We start from the raw sequence: 19494 nt of genomic DNA, 5'->3' as shown, positions 1-19494 counted from the left end.
ACTACAACTTTCCTTCCTCAGTTCACCCCAACATGTACCAGCTGAGCGCCTCTCATCTAAATACTTTACATCAGCAGCGCTTTGGATTCCAGATTTTTAAAATTTTGGAATCTTTTGCACATATGCAATGAGATATCATGGGGGTGGGGCTCAAGTCTACACATGAATTTCATTTATGGTTTATATACACTCTATGGACATGGCCCAAAGGTGATCTGTATACAGTTTTCTTTAGTGCACCTGTGTTCTGACTGTGACCTGTCATACGACGTCAGGGGTGGGATTTTCCACTTGTGGAAATGTCAGTCTCTAAACATTTTTAGATTGGGGGCCATTTGAACCAAGATGATGGGAAGAAAGATGGGAGGAGGAAATTCACTTGAGAATGACTTCTCACACAGTACTCGTGGAAGTGTGTTATAGGTCCGAGAAGGGGTGTATGTGCATGTGTGTGTGCGCACATGTGATTGTGCAGGCACGTGTGCATGCATGCATGTGTACATAATTTGATGTGTATGAATATATCTGCTCCTGGGCCACGACAGGCATGTGGAGGTCAGTGGGCAGCCTCAGAGGTTGAGCCTCTCTTTCCCCCTTGGTTGAGACAGGCTCTCTTGTTTACTGCTAGATGCTAGGCTCGCTGCCCTGCAAGCTTCTGACAATTCTCCCGTCTCCATCTCTCATTGCCTGGTCGCTAGGAGTGCACCGGATCACAGACACTTGTGCTACTTCTGGGAATGTCTGTGGGTTCCGGAAATCGGAACTCCAGTCATTAAACCTGCATGAGAATCACTTTACCTACTGAACCATCTACCCAGCTCTGCTTTGCTTCTTACGAGAAATAGCCACCATCATTTGTCCAAGTGATCTTGCTTGTGTGAGAGAAGAAAGGACAAGCTTTGTTTTTCTCCTTCCGTCTAAAAAGATGCTAACACGAGAGGCTAATAGGAAGGCAATGGCTGTTTTCTGGCCCCTCTGAATGGAGTGGAGCGCCCTTGAGTGTTGGCCGTTCTCTGAAAGGCAGTTGGACATGTCTAGGTGGCTAGTGATGCGAACTTACAGCACCAGAGGCAGAAAAGTAGGAATGGAGACTGTGTACAGATCACCTGTGCTTAACTGTGATCTCTCTCTCACACACACAGAGAATGCACACACACCTTTTACACTTCAGATTTTTCTTGACTGACGGTCCCTTTGAGACCCGTTTGCTGCCACCTGCCTTCTCTCCATCTTTTTTTTGGTAAGGTCCATACAGGAGCTGATTAAGGGGCACCAGTGGCTTGCTCTGGTTCATCCTTGCCCTCCTTGCAGCAAAGTCGTCTTTCTCAAGGTCAGGCAGTCGACATGCGACTTCGTCTTCTGACTCTGAGTCTCTGCCATGTTGGGTCAGGAAAGGGTTTTCCTTCCGAAGGATGATATCACGAGTAGCTTCATTCTCGTCACTCGATTGCTTTTGACTGACAGAGCAAAATCAAACGGAACTCCACATGTGATCAGACCAAAAAACTTCCAACTCCCCATCTCCAGGCAATCGCACTGTTATTGAAAAGTCCTCTCAATGCTGTTAGTTCAAAGGGCATCGCCGCCTTATTATTTTAGTACAGAGCCGCAGCATTGTTAGGATAGGCTTACAATCTTGAATTCAGCCAGATACAAACACTAAAAAGTCATGGAATTTGCAGGACTGCATGAGCATCCATAAAAGCAAAATCCTAAATGGCTCGTAAAGTGACAATCCAAATTCTTTTTGTGAAATTGGGAAAAAAACCACAGGGAGCTTATCCCTGCCGCTTTTCTTTATGAGCACATTTGCCACGCACACAGTAGGCACTCAGCTTGGTCTGGGCCGAGAGAGCAGAAGAATGAGGCCAAGAAATGAATCTGGAAGAAAACTCATGAAGGAAGCCATGTGCTAGGATACAGGACATGTGCCCACTAGAAAGCCCAAGGAAGGTTTTTCGGCAACCGAGGTGAGCGGAGGCATGTGGACTAGATCAGGACCACTCAGAGGATGGCACATAAGCTGATCAAGCCCTGCATTCTCCCATCAGCGCCTGCTTCCTCCCCTCCATCCCTCAGCGCTCCACCTCCCAGATCTGCTTCCTCCCTATTGATGGAAGTGGAGTACAGCATGGTAAAGGCATTCTGCCAAATGACTGCTACAGATGATTTCCATTTCCAAAGGAGTCTTGAAGGCCCCTTAAAACCAGCAGCTTTAAACTGCTAAAGACAATTTGATAGTGATATGTCAGGCAGCAAGCCTTAGGACCTCTCTTATTTTTTCTTTTTTGTCCTGGGGCGGCAGGCAAGGCAGCAATTGTGTTTAGGCGGCATTCAAAGAAAATCTCATCCCTCCATCCCTTTCAAAGACCAGTTTCATTTTTAAATCACAACCTGTGCTGGAAACTTTATTCCCCAACCGTTTATTGTATTCTCAGTCCATAAAGACAACAAGCAAATAAAAATAATCCAATTTCTACAGAAGCATACCTATTTTGTATGGGCTTTTAGAAAGATGATTAAAAGTTCTTGAGCTGAGGACTTAGTAGAAGAACAAAATTATTTGATTTCTAAAAAAAAAAAGTGTACTTATTTTGTATGGATTTTTATGAAAGGTGATGTAAAGTTTCCAAATGGAGGATACAGCTTAGTGGCAGAGCACTTGTCTAGCATGCATACAAACCCAAGTTCAATCAGTAGTACTACACCCCACCTTACCCCCGCTCCCACTACCAAATGTGTTTAAGGTCAGGCAAGATGGCTCAGTGCGTGAAGGAGCTTGCTGCCCAGTGTGACAACTTTCTGATTCCTGGAACAATGTGGCAGGAGAACTGACTCCCATAAATTGCTCTCTGACCTTCACTATGTACACTATAGCACAATGGCATGAACACAAACACATGTGCTCTTGCGCGCGTGCGCATGCACGCGCTCGCGCGCGCACACACACACACACACACACACACACACACACTAAATGTTCAAAAAATTTAAAGACTAAGTTCTTCTTCATCAAAGGACAAACTCATGTCAAGAATGACCACAGGAGGAATTAACCTGGCTGAGGATAGAAGCAGTGACCAGACCATCTACTCTGGTTGACCAGTTGGTCCACCATTATTCTGTACTATACGGCTGCAAAGGAGGTCATTACCATGGAATGACAGCAGATTTTCTGAGATTTGAAAAATCAAAATGTGCTTGGTCGTATTCACAACACCTTTTCAACATTAGCCATTGTTCTCAATAAGATTTTAAAACACAGATGTGTGTACGATGTTTTACTTCTCAATAAATTTATTATTTACAGTATTGAATCATGCCCTTAGAGTTGTACACTCAACTCTCAGTCTCCTGCCTAGTCCCTCCCTAAACTGTGTTCACTTTCCTTCCCTGAATCTTTGGTTGACATGTTTGGCAGAGATCAACTTGGATTGGTCAAATTGGCTATGAAGAATAGTTAGTAGAAAATGACAGACCACTGAATCTCTTCAGTCATTATGCAAAAGCAAATTGATTATAATGATGCTGGCCAGTGGATAATGAGCATACACTATGTCCTACATAGTGATTCTAAAACTAAAACTGCATGGCTTAGGGTATACATTTTTCCTCATTTTATCAAGTAGAAAGTAAGATTAGGCCAAGAAATTTGCACAAGGTCAAAGAGCTGGTGCATAAATTGGAATACAAATTAAGGCAGGCCGGGTCCAGAGGCCCTGCTCCATGACAATGAATAGACCACTGTGCTACTGATTGGACAAACAACAATGCCAGGAACAGCTTTGAAAGCAGAGCACCATATCAAAAAAAGGAAAAGAAAGAAGGGCAGGGGGAAAGCACTATCATTCCTATGAGAACAGGAAAAAGGGAAGTAATTTGGTTTCTAAATAAAGGGATTTTTGTGAGTTGGGCTTAGAATAGAGTTGTAAATTGCACTGCACAGAACATGGAGAGGACTGATGATAGCAGAATGCTAACTAGTCACACCTCCCAACTGTGCTCAACATTTACTATTATACAAACCCTCTCCATGGCAAGCACCTCACACAGTCTCGCACCCCTGTGTGGGGCAGATTATCAGGATGAATCAAGTCTAAGACTAAAATTCTTTCCACTTTTTGACTGCGAGGCCTGGTCTTCATATCTGGAAGAATGTGCTAAAATAAAAAGTATGCATGTATGCAAATGGCCCTGCCAATTTACAATGCCAATCTGAGCTGTGCAAATCTGGTACCTTATGCATCTTGCAGGCCCAGCTGGGCTGCAAATTCCCCTAGTGTTTCTTTCTAGGCTAACTGCCCAGTGTGGCAGGACTTGTTTCAAGTGATCTCAATTTAGATATGCGTGCTTCAAAGAAGAGACTGAATAAAGTTTCTGTCAATGGCCACTTTAAGATACTCCCAGCTCTGGAATATCTCTACTCCAACTGGAAAACTGTTACTATGAGCAATTCTTGTTCATTGTATGAATTCTGTAAATTTAGAGCTTTGTGGCCATCTCAGAGAAATGAAAAATGATGGAAATTATTGGCTGACACTACTGACCATGAAATAAAAATGCATTGAAGGCAGATATGTAGAAGAATGGTCACAAGTATCTATGAACCAAAAATATTTCAATGACTTCTATTCTGTATTATTTAGTCCTTCAAGGCAGCCTATTGTTAAACTCTGATATAGTTTTAATTTTCAATAACTACCAGTCTGAGAAGCTGGTGCATAGACTGATGACCAAGAGAACCCTACAAACCAGGAATTATGATATCTACATTGCAGAGAATATTAAAGTCTCTAGTTCAAGTTTTACGAACTTAGTTAAGTAACTTTAACTAACCATAAGCATCAGTCAGACTGCTCAGACTTACATTTACTGATAGGGTTGGCAATTGCTGGGTGGACAGTGCTCACTAGAAGTAATACAATCCATATGTAATGTGCAATGCAGAAGCCTAGCGGGCCCCGAGGGCACAGGTCTGCAATCACAGCTACTTGGGAGGCTGAGTCAGGAAGATCACAAGTTCAAGACCTGGTTCAGCTACGGAGAAATGCAGAGCCCAGCTTATGATCTGGCAACTCTGCCAGTCTCATCTAAAAACAAAACAAAACAAAGGAATGCTGTCATGATAAGAGAGATTATGGATTAAAACTAAGGAATGGGCAAAGGGGGCTGGGGATAGCTCTGTAGGTGAGTCCTTGCTGTACAAGCAAGAGGACCCGACTTTTAATTCACAGTACCCACTTAAAGGGGAGTGGCTGCACATGTACTCAAAATCTCAGGCTGGGGGGAGAGGCAAAGACAATGGCATCACTGGGACTTTCTGGCCACCAGCCCAGCTCCAGATTCAATCAGAGACCCTGCTCCAAGGGCTAAGATGGAGACTGACGGAGCGACATACACGATGTCCTCCTCTGGCCTTTGCATGCTCAAGAGCACAAACACGCACATGCAACACACACATACACATACACAAAACAGAAATAAACTAAGGAAAAGTTGGCATTCTCTTTCGCCCCTTTTCCTTGGCAATGAGCAAACAGCTTGGCTTGGCAGTGAGTCTGTTCTATTGAAAGAAACTGGGCTCTCCAGAAAGGCCTGTTCGTTCTCTTGGGAATGTCATGGGCAACAGCAGAAACCTCCCTGTTACCCTGTCTCCAGGCACAGCAGACACATGCAGAGTCACAAAGGTCATGCCTGTGTCTGTCTGGTCCCTAGACTGGGGGATCTGTGCAGAAATCAGCAGGAAGCCAGCATCTGGTCCAGCGGGACACGGAAGAGTATGTGTCTGGCACTGGGTTACATCTGTTCTTCCTCCAAAGAGTTCTAAAATGTCTATTGTCCCTTGGAGGGTTGTCTCCCTCTGTCATTAATTACCATGTGGTTGAGAAGATTCACAGACTAGTGGAAAATACTGAGTGATGAAACACGTGCAAATAATTAGAAGAGAAGTACGGTCACGTGAAACCTATAATTCAGTTAAAAAATGTACTCCTCCAATGGGAAACACCAAATAAGAGGACTCAAATCTCTATGGTATTTTAATTTAGGGGGAAGTGAATCTTGGTTCTATTTTACCCTCTTAAAAACAGAAATCTGGCTTCTTTGGCAGAATCTTAGGGGGAGGAGTAATTAAGTTAACATGATCATAAAATAAAACAGAAGAAAAAGCAGTTTATATGCTATTTTTTTAAACTTTGATGGAAATTCTAATAAATATTAACTGCCACATGTCTACTGAGAAGTCTTATTTTCTGTTCCTTGATGCTAAGGTACCTCCTGATTCATTTTTTCATAAGCAGTATGGGTCCTATTGCCTTCTAACCTCATGGGGAAATGGAATGACATGCACCTTTGCTCTGTGTATATATTGGCTTAAAAGTAATGCAAAGATGTATGTGAGGATCCATGGGAAGGAAAGAGAAAAGTGGCCTGGCTATAAAGGTGCTCCCCCCAACTCCTGTGTATGTCCCTTTCTTGTACAGCATATGCCTGACAAACAGCCCTTCCCAACTGAGCAACAGCCCTCAAGAATTATCTTTAGCTTCTTGCTGGGTCCAAAAAATGTGATGGCCAGAATCCATCTGGATGTCAAAACAAGAGACTTGAGGTCAAATGCTCTGAGAGACATTGGCATAGCTTAATGATTTATAGTCTCACGTTTCCCCACACTGAGACTATACACACACACACACACACACACACACACACACACACACACACACACCCGTCATGATTTGCAGTTCATTCCAGTCAAGCAACGTTTTGCCACATTAAAAGCAGGACCCCAAGTGTGGATAAACTGAGAATGACTCCCAACTCTACTGTGCCTTGTAAAAGGTTAAGTGACAAAAACTAGATACGCTGGACTGGTGGCATGGTGCATGTGGCTTTGGGAGTGAGCTAGCTGCTGAAGGACTGTCTACCAAATGAACTCTTGGTGACTGAAGCAGATGAACGGTGCTTCTCTGGGGGACATTCTCCAGGAATATTCATAGCTGCCCCGACACCATTTTAAATGCTGTGAGAGAAGGTCTGAGGTGGGATGACGTTAACAAGCTGCAGACTTCTGCTTCAGAGTTAACTCGGATGACACAGCTAAGAAGTAAACCAGGTATCACCAAACAAGCGTGGAAGCATAAATGACCACCTAAATACAGGATCTCCCCCCACCAGAATCACATTAAAGCACAACTCTATGTTTGTATGCTGAGCGAGAATCGTTATCCAAGAACTCAATGTTTTATTATAAAATATGCTTCTCACCGAGTGGCACAGGTCACTGATGGGACTCCCAAAAGTACACAACTGTGTCCTCTGTCATCTTATTCCTGTGTGTGCCCCGGAAGCACCCTGCCTTTTCTTGCTCACCCTCTACTGCTCTTTCAAAAACTCCAAAGACAAAGATTTTCTTGATGAATTTTAGCTAAAAGACTTCACAGATACGGTAAAAAAAAAAATAAATAAAATAAGGTATATGCATCTGAGATGTAGAAACTTGATTTTGCAGGTTTGTGCCCTTATCTGTATAACTTAGTAATACTCTGAATGTGTTATAAGGCTAAAGAGGGGAGTCGGACAAGTTTGAAAAACGGTGCAGGGGAGGGGATGGTATTCATTTCTGTATTTGGCTTTTAGCTTGGTCTCTGGGATAGGCAGATATTTGGAAGAGACAGGGAAAGTATATTTCCAACACAGCCAAAGAATATTTGGATATTCAGAAGATACAGTGTGATATTATTCTTCATTATTTCAGAGACCTGCTTAAAACACAAGCAGACTTTACACCAAAATTTCTAGAAACGCATACATGTTTAAGGTAGGAAGATTAACTGTGGGATACCACCAACAGGGAAGGAATATATTCTTTTTGGGTGTTTAAAAAAAATCAACACAAAGCTATCTTACAATTAAATATATAAAAGCCCAACACTGAATACTTCAGTCAAGAACTAGACCGTGGAAATGACCACACAGGGTGCATACAGAGAAATACATGTGTGGGAGGCAGATGCAGTGCTGTGGTCAGAGGACCTGACTCTGACTGCCAGGCCAGCTCCGGCCAGCTCTACAGGTCACTTACCATCTTTGCTATGTTTTGAAGGTGAACTGTCACCAGAACACCCACCGGCTTATATGTTTGGTGACCTGATCTCTAGACGGTGACACTGTTTTGGGAGATGGGACACGGACATCTGACTGGCAGAGGTGAGTCACTGAGAACAAGGCTTTGGGGGCAGGTGGGGGAGGGGCTGTAGCCAGACCTTATTGATCCCATTCTCTACTGCCTGCCACAATAAATCCAGCTGCCTCGTGCTCCTGTCAATACGACCACGCTGCTCCCGCCTCCACACTCTCCCTGACACGATGGACTAAGATATCCCCTGAGACCATGGGCAAAAATAAATCACTCTTCCCTGAAGTGGCTTAGGTCAGGTACTTCTTCTCATAGCACTAAGAAAGTAATATAATATAATCACCCATCCTTTGTTTCTCCTTTTGAAAAAAGTGAGTGTATTAGTGACTTTTTTTTAAATGAAAAGGAATTTCAAGTGTCAAATTTCTTAGAGCATCCATTTGTTACATAAGCATTGAATGCATGATTATTTGTGAGAATCACTGTGGTTCTTATAAGAAAAAAAAAACCAAGCTTTTTGACTCCACCCCACCCCCAATAAAACTGTAGACCTGTAGACTTCCATGGCTTTGATTGTTAAAACACTTCCGTGGCTTTGATTGTTAAAACACTTCATCCCACCTATCCTTCAAAGCCAGCAGCACTGTCCACTAATGCCTTTAGCTGCAATGACATCCCTGTTCTGTTCTTAGCTTCTGAATCACCATGTTTTAGAAAATACATCGACGCATCCAGTCCTTACTACTCCTTAAAAGAATGTGTATTTTTGCCAGTCAGTTATTCTCTGTGAATAGACTGCCCCCTATTTCAAGACACTGAACATAGTCTAATGATGGGTCGGTCACATGAGGTAATGAGCCATTTAGGAGTAGTATAAAAGCTAACAAGACACAGGCAATAGGAAAATAAAATGTTATTGCTAGGTAAACCCTGCAGCCCATAATAACTGACCACAGGGATGGCGTCTAATGAAGCACAGAGGAGCTCACACTCTATCTCTACTTTCACTAGCCAAGGACTTAGCGGAGACATGCCCCAAGGCAGAATATCTATTTCTATTTGTCCAGAGCAGGCAAGAGTAATGCGATGGACATGTAGCAACTGGGGAAACAAGATGAGAAGTCCAACTTGCTAGACGGAGTCCAAACCTGCGGGCATGCAGAAGGCCAGCCAGGCCAGCCCTCAGCTGGCAGAGCTAACCTGGCAAAGCGCTGTGCCGCGGGCATGACCTTGATCCCAGCTTGCTCCAGCTTTCGGCGCTTTTGGCTTTCCACGGCATCTCTGTCTTCAGGAACGGCAATCGGTACCGCAGCAACATCCTCAGGAGACTGCTCCTCACCATGGCTGGGAGGAGGTTCTAACCCACCGTGAGGCCACCCATCCGGGCCCGTCTGGCTGCTGGGGTCATCTTCACCAGGAGACCCTGCTTCACTCCCCTCCTCCTCCTCTATTGTTTCAGGATAACTAGTGAGTTGGACAACATGGTTTACTAAGCTAATAGACAGGTCAGGGAACAGACCGGACATCGCTTCCAAGACATTCTGATATCACTTTTAACTAAAAAAAAAAAATTAACAATCACAGCCCAGAATGGGATCCTGCTAACGTGAGGCCAACTTAGTGTAGCTATTTAATACAAGGCATTTCTCCTACACACTGATCAAGGACTCTTGTAAACTTGATACTGAAAGCAAAAAACTTCTTCTGCTGGAAAGGTAAAATTCACTAGTTTTGATCAATAAGCAAAATTTTTAACTAAACATTTCCTCAGTGAAAAAAATCATAGACAATAAAAATGAGATAGTAAAGTCCTTATAAGGTTACTAAAGACAGGGACTGTTTCTTACTGTTTGACTATTGGGTCCCCAAGTCCTAAAAGACCGCACCCAGCACGTAATCGATACTCAGCACTTAACAAATACTTGCAGAATAAAGATGTACCTTAATACGGAGATTAAGGAAACAGTTTCCTTCTCTAAAACAAACGTAAAACATGTCTTCTGTTTATTCTGACCCTTGTCTACACTCGATCGTCAAGGCCCGTCGGTGCTGTTCTCTTGTTTTTGCTTGCTCTACACGAGTGCATCAAGACTCTTTGTGCACAGTCTTTGTACCTCCACTGTAACAGGCTCAGAAATCGGGCAGCCTCCACAACAGGACACACGTGACACGTGTGTTTTCCACCTTCTGTCAACAGAACCGGCCCAGAGCATCCGCTCCTCAGCGGAAATATTTCTTGGGTACCTTACTCTGTGCCAGGCATGGCGCAAGAAATCGGTACTCTATGGCAAGCTCTCCGGGATGCACTGGCCACTTACTTTCCTCCAAACTGGTGCATCGAAGTACCGAAACCTCATTCCTACCTGAAGGGCCTTTCCCCGCCCAGCGGGGAGGTGGCGGTGCTCCAGCTCTTCCTGTACTCCTCCCGCTCCACCTTCTTCTTTCTCAGAGGTGCCGGGACATAGGCGGTCTGGTTGCTTTTGTTCGGGAGGTACTGGTTAAAAGGCACTGCAGACTTCGGCTCGCCATGGGAGGTCCGTCGTGCAGACATATCATCTTTCTTCACATCCGGCAACTTCCGGTGCGGCAAGTCGGATTCAGAGTCGCTTCCTCTTCCTGGCAAAGGAAGGATAAAGGCTGGGAAAGTGTGTTGGGCCAGCAGAGACGCGCAGTGGCATCTCCAATACAATCAAGGGTAACTCTTATGTGTTCTGGAATTCATACCTTGAGCTAGTAACTTGGAAAATGTCTACATTAACCTCCTCTGGAAAGAGGCCTCAATTTCAGTGAGGAAAAAAACCAAAAAAAAAACTATACGCATGTTTTTTATTGGCGGTAGTTGGGGTGGTAGTAGTTTTTGTTGTTCTTTCTCTGTCTCTTTTTTTTTCACAGAGATAAGCTTAAGTGTGTGGAATTACAGTAAATGACACAGTTGTGTGCACTTGTTTGCCTGCCAAGCCTTGCGCTTTGGCCACTCTCAAAAGAAAATCTCATCAGTTCTCCAGTGGGGTTTTTACTGATGTCTAGCCAGAGTGTACTGTGCTAGGCATTGTGACAAGTATGCATTAGAAGTGATTTGTCTTTCTGTACCTTTCACTCTGCTTCAGAACACAGAGAAGATGCAAATTATCTAGTAGCAAAGACAGATAAGGATGGCAGAGCTTAGAAAAGTGACCAGTTGGACTTCACTGAGGGTTGACCTTCCAAGAGGTTACGCCTTCTTCTACACACTTTTCCCAGTTCCCTGAGCTGGGGACAATCTTCTTCCTACTGTGGCTACCAACCCATGGTCATGTCTTCTGTCCCCGTACATGGTTCTTTCTCCCTTTGTTTTAAGAACCAGAGTCGCCCAGTATACAGCTTCTAAGGCATGCCATTGCAGCCAATGGGCATCTCACACTCAGATGGAGACATGAATTAGTTTGGCTGAAAAAGTGTTTTGTTTTGTTTTGAATGCTAAGGAATCCAGCTCTGCCAACACCAGCTTTGCTCCTAGAGCACAGCCCCAGTAACTGTAATATATTCTTTTTGAAAAGCCCAAGTCTCATGTTGTTAGATTTCTAAGGTCTATTAGAATGAAGACAAACACAATCATATGAGTAGCTGCTATTGTAAAGCTGGTTGAAAACTCTTAATCAATGAATGAGAGCATGACATCATTCTGACTCTGTTGATAACAAAGACATTAATGCTTAGGAAGAGAGCCAAGAGCCGGAACAAGGCAGAGGGGGTAGTATGTAAGGTTAGAGCCACTCCAGCTCCAGCTCTGTTATTCATTAGTCTTGTTAACCCGACTACTAATCTGTAAAGTGAGGGCAACAATGCCATCTGCTCTATGGGACTACTGGAAGGGTGGAATCCACCTACAACTATTGGCCCAGTATCCGGCACCTAGTGGTTAATACATGCCACCTACTCTTTCTGTCCTAACAGTCTGGGTCCATCACACAGGAGCTGTGGCTTCCTAAGTTTGTCTCTAACACACTTAAATGTCCTCTTCTGTGAGACTGGAATGAAAGGATTTGCCCCAAAGATTAGACAATAAAATGATGTTTAAGAGACCGTAAAAGTTAAAAAGCACTGGCTGTGAACAAGTTGTTCATTGTTATGTGAAATATTCAGACTATGAATTATTCATGGCACTTACTTACGGTCTCTCTTCTGAAATTTTGGCCACTTCCTGGCTTGTTAGTGTTTGATTCACTACTTAGCCCCTTTCCCACCACAAGTTTTTAACAAGCATATCTGTCAGTGCCAAAATAAAATGTTGCCTGTAAACAAATACGCACACCGCCTGGCCTTGCCAAGCACACGGCTTTGTTTCTCCACTTGATAGTAGCCTCTCTTTATAAGGATAGAAACAGGCTCGAGAGGTCCTCCCCTCCCCATGGCTGACTAGTGTGGGCTCGGGGAGACTGGATTCTGCTCTCCAGACACCCAATGTTCTGTCCTGTGAGCACACTGCTCTGAGAAAAACGTCTTTTTACAGTGTCCCGGGCTAGGGGAACTATTACAGTGTGCTGAATAAATGAATGAAAGCATTTACTATGGCAGCTTAGTGATGGTTACAGTTGTCTTGGATCCCTCAATCTAGAGTCTAGGGGTCATATTTCTGTATCATATCTAAATAGTATCACAATATACTGAAAGTCTCAAAATATGTTAGCATGTAAGCACACCCCTTTCCTCCGTGAATTACTCTCCGGGATGGTCTCAACAGACATTTTAAGAAATGTTAACTTGCCCATGTCCCTGGTCTTAGCTGGGAAGTGGGCAGCTTCAAAGATGCACAGCCAAGATGGCATTTCAGTTGCACCACCTGAGAGCTCCACGACACTGGGAGTTGAAACCCCAGGTCCCCTCAGTTCCCGTGGCCTTCACAGAGGAGATACTAGTGCTCCCCTGGGGTGTTGTGAGGGTCCAGTGAAATGGCGCAGAGGACCTCAGGACGGCTGGCGTGGTATGCCTGGGTAATTGTAAGGCTAGACCTGAAAAAGACTGTTATTTCACTTCATCCTGTGGACCTGGAAATTTACCAGGCTGGCTTCTCCCCAAACGTTCAGAGTTAGGAAAATAGAACAGAGCACACGGTGCATTATCATTTTATCAAAGTCTCCCCCTTCTTTTCCACGTGCCTACCAGCAAGTAGAGCCATTTGGTTTCCTTACCCTCCTCCACCCCCTCTTCCTTCCACATATCTGCTGCCAAACACCCCCAAATTACAAAGACTTTGTCACTGTTTTTCTAGCACTTTACTTGTACTTACTCTTTATATTTTTTTTGTAACACATCTTTTTTAAAAAAAATATTGGTATACTGAATTAAGGCAATGAGTCATATTTATGAACTATTACTAAATTTTAAAGCAACGTGAGTACAAGGTTGTATTTTCTGTTCATTGAAGTTTCCTGAGTGACCTCACAGGTGATGCTTGTGGAAGCGGAAGGAGGCACTTGGTACCTGGCTGGCAAGACATGTTGGCTGAAGCAAGCCTACCAGGAAACTGTATCCAAATCAGAATCATGGCGCTTCTGAACATGGCTTGTCTCTTTTGAATTGGTCAGTGGGTACCCATCTATAATAACACAGTTGAAGCCTTCCATATGGACCCAATACAAAGGGAAAGAATTTTAGGTTAAAATTGCCCCAGATTGGTTGTGAGTCTGGGGACAAAAAAATGCTAAGACATCCCCCCACCCCGAAATCTTCTGAACATGGAACTATTTATTAGAACTAGCAATCTTACTGATGAGCATCATTTTAAAGGAACATACTAGAAAGGAAGATTAAGAAATGTGTTTTTTCTTTTAAAGTTTCACTGGGTCTTGATTAGTTTATAGGAAGATATGCCTGGAGGTATCAGATTGATTGGTAAAACCTATGGAGACGCACAGGGAGGGGAAATGGCAGGGCCGTATTCTCCACTGTTCATCTGATGGAGAAAGCATTTGTAAATAGACTCTAGTTTATCAGTTTTAATTGCTGCAACTAAACTGTGCTTTGGGATATTTTAGCATAATGTTACTAATCACCATCTCAAATCCTTTCAAGATGTGGTTTAAACTCTGAACCCCTCAAAGCTGGTGACAGACTAAAGCATCCACAGTACCAGTTATAGAAAAAGAGGTGGAAAAACAGTCACATTTTTTTAGAGGTTAAAACAAACAGTATGGGTGAAACAGTTTGGTCAAGGTGGCTTTTGTGAAAGGAAACCCATGCTTGGGTTAGATTGAAGCATAATTAGATCACGGACTTGGTATTTTAACTTCTAGTGCCGTGGGTGGTATTTAAGATGTCAAATAAAATTTCAGAAATATTTCTCAAGCAGCTCACAATGTACCATGGAATTCTTTAGGAGTCGCACACTATGTGGCCCTGAGGCTAATCTGTCAGCTGAAAAGTATATATTCTGAGCCAACACATTTGTTCAGTGAGTTTAGAATAAAACTTCTACTGGGTAAAGACCAAAGCAGCCCGGGTAAATTAAGAGTACCCATTTGGACCCATGCTTCTTGAGGCTGACACAATTAAACTACTAGACTGACAGCGATTGTCATCATTTAGAAATGTTGGGACAAAGACTTAAACTCCTGAAGACACATCTGTAAAATAAGGAGTAGGGGTGTCTCCCAGCTCCATGCAAGGATAACCTAAGATGTTGCCGGACACCAACATCTAGGCTGAAGATTAAAACACTGCGCGCTAAGCATCTAGTCTAACTTAGAACCTGGACCTGGGAAATACTCAAGTATCACAGTGACTTGCATAGCTCAGGGACTGGGATGCAGCTCAGTGGTCCAGCACTCACTTAGACCGCACAAGGCCTAGCATCAATCTCTAGTACTTCACCAAACAAACAAAAAACTATAGTAAGAATTTAGTGTCAACACTGCAGCCACAAAAGATAATCTTGATCTCAGATAGTAGAAGGCTATGTATTACTATCAACTAAGCAACATACACAAAAACAGAAACAACAACAACAAAAATCCCCCACCAGCCTTACTGCTGTTCTGCAAGTTTACACATGCAGAACCAAGCCACCTGCTCTCCTAAAAAGCCCCAAGGTGCAAGAGAAATAAAGCAAGCAGCTCTTAGTAACAGCCACTGAACGCACATCAGGCTACAGGACCACACTTTTTTTTTTCTCTGGAGAGAAAATAATGATCATTCCATACAAGTAATATCAAATCTGCAGGCTTTAAATAAAATTCAGCCTTGGGGCCAACAAACAGTCTGGCTATGTACTATTCACTCATGGCCATTTTCACTGAGCTAGCCCACCAGTGAGACATGCTAAGCATCAAATTGATAAAACAGGTGCTAATGGAGAGGGGCACAGCCCTGGGGGCCCCTGGGCTTTGAGGATGTAAAGCGTACTTCTAGTTTGCTGGGGAGTTGTTTCATTTTCCCTTCCACAGTGTGTTACTCACTAAACATTTCCCTTCCTTGCACCCACAGTATATAAACGGGAGAACACTTTATGAGCTAATGGTCTGCACAGCATCTTGATTCAGGGAAGAGTGATGTAACACATTTTCCAACAGAAGATACACTCACTGAGGGAGGCAGTGTTCGAATGAACCGCGGGCAAAACCAAGCAAAATTCTGAAAGCCACGAAGAACAAGAGTCAAAGACTTTTCCCTTCCCCCTACTAGTTTTATAGAATTCCCAGGCTCCAGCCAGGTGGGTATGGAGACTGCCTTCCCGGCCCTGCACTCTCTAACCAGGCCCCTGAAACTCCTGTTAACGATTAACTCCAAGATGGGCAGTGTATGAAGAGCCAACCTACCATCACTGCTTCCCCTGAGAACTACATCTGGTGAAGGTGTCTGCCGGGAGCGGGAGCCAAAAGAATCCAGGCTGTCAAAGGAGTCATCTCGGCCGTGGCGAGGAGGAGAGAGGGAGTCGCTGCGTTCAGAGTCCCAGCAGTCAATATAGCCACTGTCCCGGATACTGCGCTTAGGACTCTCAATGTCATCAGTCTCCTGTCCCAAAATAAAACGGAAGAATTTCAGATATGACGGCAACATACATATGTTATCCGGCCTCCAGGGGTCCGCGAGATACGTGCATAGGCAATCTGGTGTGGAAAAGTCGGAGCAGCTAGCTCACGAGGCTAATCAACAGGTGATTATCCAATTCTTCAGCCTTTCTCTGCTGCATTCTTTCAATTAGAAAATCATGCACAACTTAAAAAAAAATCCCCAAGAAACTCATATCCCATAATTTTTTTTTAAAAAGTAAATATAGAGAATCACAAAGTTTGGATTCACAAGAATGCAATAATCATTGACAATAAAGACAAAACCTTTGACCTGTCTTTCGGAATCCATAACCGCATGTCTCTGGGACGAGTCCCTAGTTCAGTGCTACTGCCCAGGGCTAGGCTGTCTGGCAAATGCAGGCAGAATCAGGGCTGTGAAATTCTGGAGCTGCATGCTTCCCTCTCCTGCTACCTTGGAGGGAAATTCCTGCTCTGAAAGCGAGCTGTCTTTCTGAGGCAAAAGTTAAAAAAAAAAAGGCAATGAAAAATATGCAAAACGCTTTTCCTGATGCCTCAGAAGAATCCAGGCATGCTCTCTCTCTCCGCCAGCTCTTGGCGTTGGGGGAGCTGCAGGCACTTGTGGCTGACCCACATGTTCAGAGCAAGGAGAACAATGGCTGCCTTTGACAGCCTGTGATTATAAATTCTTTCCAGCACAAGCGACACATACTAAAACACTGAAACTCCAGCAGAAGAAAGGTCAGTCAAAATCATCCTCACCCTCACATTATAATAAAAGCCTTGTTCCTGCCAGCGCCTTCGCATTCATTACAATAGTCCAGGCCGACGGAAAAAAAAAAAAAAAAAAAAAACAACTCCCGTCACTCAAAGATAAACCTCCGCTTAATATCCCCGAGACTGTCGCTAGAAATCAAGCCTGTAGAGCACACCGGCAGAGGAGTATGCTCTCACAGACAAAATCTGGAATGTTGCCCCGCAGATCTCCCCGGGATGCACATGGAGGTCCCCTCTGCGTTCCCAATGGAAAAGGGAAAAAAAAAAAAATCAGCACTCTCCCTGTTTGCAGTTTGAGACGGTCGCTGGTCTAATTCTGTCTGAGGGGCCCTGGGAGCCCATGCCTTTGCAGGAACTATAATTGCCGGCTGTTTCTAACAATTATGGAGGGGTGCGCTTCTGACCCAGTCCCCACCCTGGGGAGACAGGCATGGGGTTGGAATGGTTGTAATTCACCAGGCACACTCAGGTTTCCCATCAGGGAGGAAGGAGTGGGTAAGGGAACAGGGGCAGGGCTGGGGGTGGGGGAAACCCTGCGGCCCCAGCCAATTAATGCCCCTGAAGACTAGGCTGTCAAATGCCTGGGTGAGGACAGCAACAAGACACTAGAGCAGTGGGTCTCAACCTTCCCAATGCTCTGACCCTTGAATACAGCTCCTCAGGTTGTGGCGACCCCCAACCATAAAACTGTTGCTACTTCATAACTGTAATTTTGCTCCTGTCGTGAACTGTAATGTAAATACCTGATATGCAGGGGATCTGATATGTGGCCCTTGTGAAAGAGTCGTTCAACCCCAAAGCGGTCAAGACCCACAGGTTCAGAACCACGGCTCAGAAATGCCACTTATGGAAATTAAGGTTAATTACGTGCAGGTCAAAAGTTAACCAGAATTTGGAATAAAATCCAGGCCTGAGAAGTTGAAAAAAGAACGTATAACTCACTGAAAAACAGACCTGAATTAGACAGAGGGTCAAATTTAGCTTCCTTGGGAATACAAGTTATTATTGTAAATTACTCATCAACCAAATGACTAAAAGATGAAGCGTACTTTTATTGAACACTTACTATATGTCTGGGTCATGCTTTCTGAATATCATGTTATTCACCCCCATAGTCAGCCAATGTGGTAGTTAATAATATCCTTATTTTATAGAAGAGAAAAAATAGGAATTTTAAGTTAAAGAGAGTTACTTTAACTTAAGCCACACAGTAAATGGTAAATACTTAAAAATAAAACCTAAAACGATTAGTCTCTAGGTTTGGCAAGATGGCTCAAGACTGGGTGCTGCCTGCATCCTTGTGAAAGTTTGCCAATCTGGGTTATGTCTCCTAACTGATGCTGTTTATGACCAAATGACTGAAGGAGAAATGTCACAAAAGAGATGCAAGTTAGGGCCATGGCCAAACGCTTAGCTTCAGAAGCCATAATAGCTGGGTTTAAATCTTGTTAGCTGTGTGATATTAGGCAACTCACGTCGCCTCATGGGTCTTCATCTATAAAATGGGACATAGCAAAGATACCCATCCAACCGAGTTTCTGGGACTATTAAACACGTGATCTGTGGAAAGTATTCGGAACAGGGGATAATGCAGAGTAAGGACTCTACAAAGTATCAGCAATGGCTTTAACTACTATTCCTTCACTGAGGCATATACATTTTAATATAGAAATTATACAATATTTATACACCAGTGTCAAAGGCTACACTTTCCACACTGACCTGTTCTTTCTCTACTTATACCTCAGCGCCTTGCAAAAAACAGACAGCCGGGGCGGGGCGGGGGGGGGGGCACTGGTTGCAGCTGGAAGTGACATGCTCACAGGCTGCTCGGTGCCACATGACAGAAGTATCAGAAAGGCTTTCCATGAAGCCTGGGTCTTCCCTGCACCCCCAACTGCAGGAGAAGATTCAGGAAGAAAGAAGGTCAGTGTGTCTGTTCCTGGAGCCTCAGCATCTCCCTGATGCTCACGGGAAAGAAAAACAGAAAGCTTACCATGTTCATGACTACATAGTAAGCCAAGATTGAGTCCCCAGTGGGGAAATAAGTGGTGTGGACAGTCTGAAAAGCAGAAAGTAGGTCACTGTGGCCAACCTGGCCACACTGGCCTCCCAGGAATGCCACAGGTAAACCAGGAGGCTGACCTGTTAGCCAGAAGTAAAAAATGTGGCCATCCACTGGACTTCCAGTTTTACTGGTTTCAATCAAGTCTCCACACTTTTTTTTTGCGGGGGGGGGGGGGGGGCAGGAGGGGGGGCTGGGAAGACTTTATAGTGAGGCTTTGGGGGAGGGTGGAAAATATAAACCAACAAAGACAGGTATGTCTAAGTCTTTCATGGGGTCTAATTGCATTGTCTGTGCCTTTCATCTTGGAGCACAGTAGCCCCTGTCTTCCACAGAGCTCTCAAGGTAAGGCAGGAAAGACTGAAATCAACCCACTGGACCAACTGCTCACTGTTGAAAGAGGGTTCATAAAGGGAATGGGCGCCTCTAGCCTCCACAAACTCAGGATTTATTTCACTAATCCCCTTCTTCCTAGGCCCTCTGTGAGTATTAATGAGAGCCAGCAAGGGCCC

At 44.1% G+C, this 19494-nt stretch overlaps 1 protein-coding gene across 11 annotated transcripts in view; it reads right to left on the bottom strand.

The window, feature by feature from the left end:
- Limch1 (LIM and calponin homology domains 1) overlaps positions 1 to 19494 on the bottom strand; it is a 321480-nt gene that overhangs the window by 66643 nt on the left and 235343 nt on the right. For 6 of the 11 annotated variants that reach the window (XM_052735049.1, XM_052735045.1, XM_052735048.1 and 3 more), the window contains exons 7-8: positions 15928 to 16123; positions 10498 to 10750 (exon numbers count right to left, since the gene is read on the bottom strand). In XM_052735049.1, the coding sequence (XP_052591009.1) occupies positions 10498 to 10750; positions 15928 to 16123 (449 nt within the window). Of the gene's footprint in view, positions 1 to 1157; positions 1458 to 9334; positions 9599 to 10497; positions 10751 to 15927; positions 16124 to 16453; positions 16683 to 19494 lie in introns of those variants that run through there. The other 5 variants (XM_052735050.1, XM_052735056.1, XM_052735052.1 and 2 more) reach the window with 4 other exon arrangements.

This window comes from Peromyscus californicus, unplaced genomic scaffold (assembly GCF_007827085.1).
Source record: "Peromyscus californicus insignis strain IS unplaced genomic scaffold, ASM782708v3 Scaffold_13__1_contigs__length_99412109, whole genome shotgun sequence".
In the NCBI taxonomy this organism is placed as follows: Eukaryota; Metazoa; Chordata; class Mammalia; order Rodentia; family Cricetidae; genus Peromyscus; species Peromyscus californicus.
This window is presented reverse-complemented; position numbering and strand designations above follow the sequence as displayed.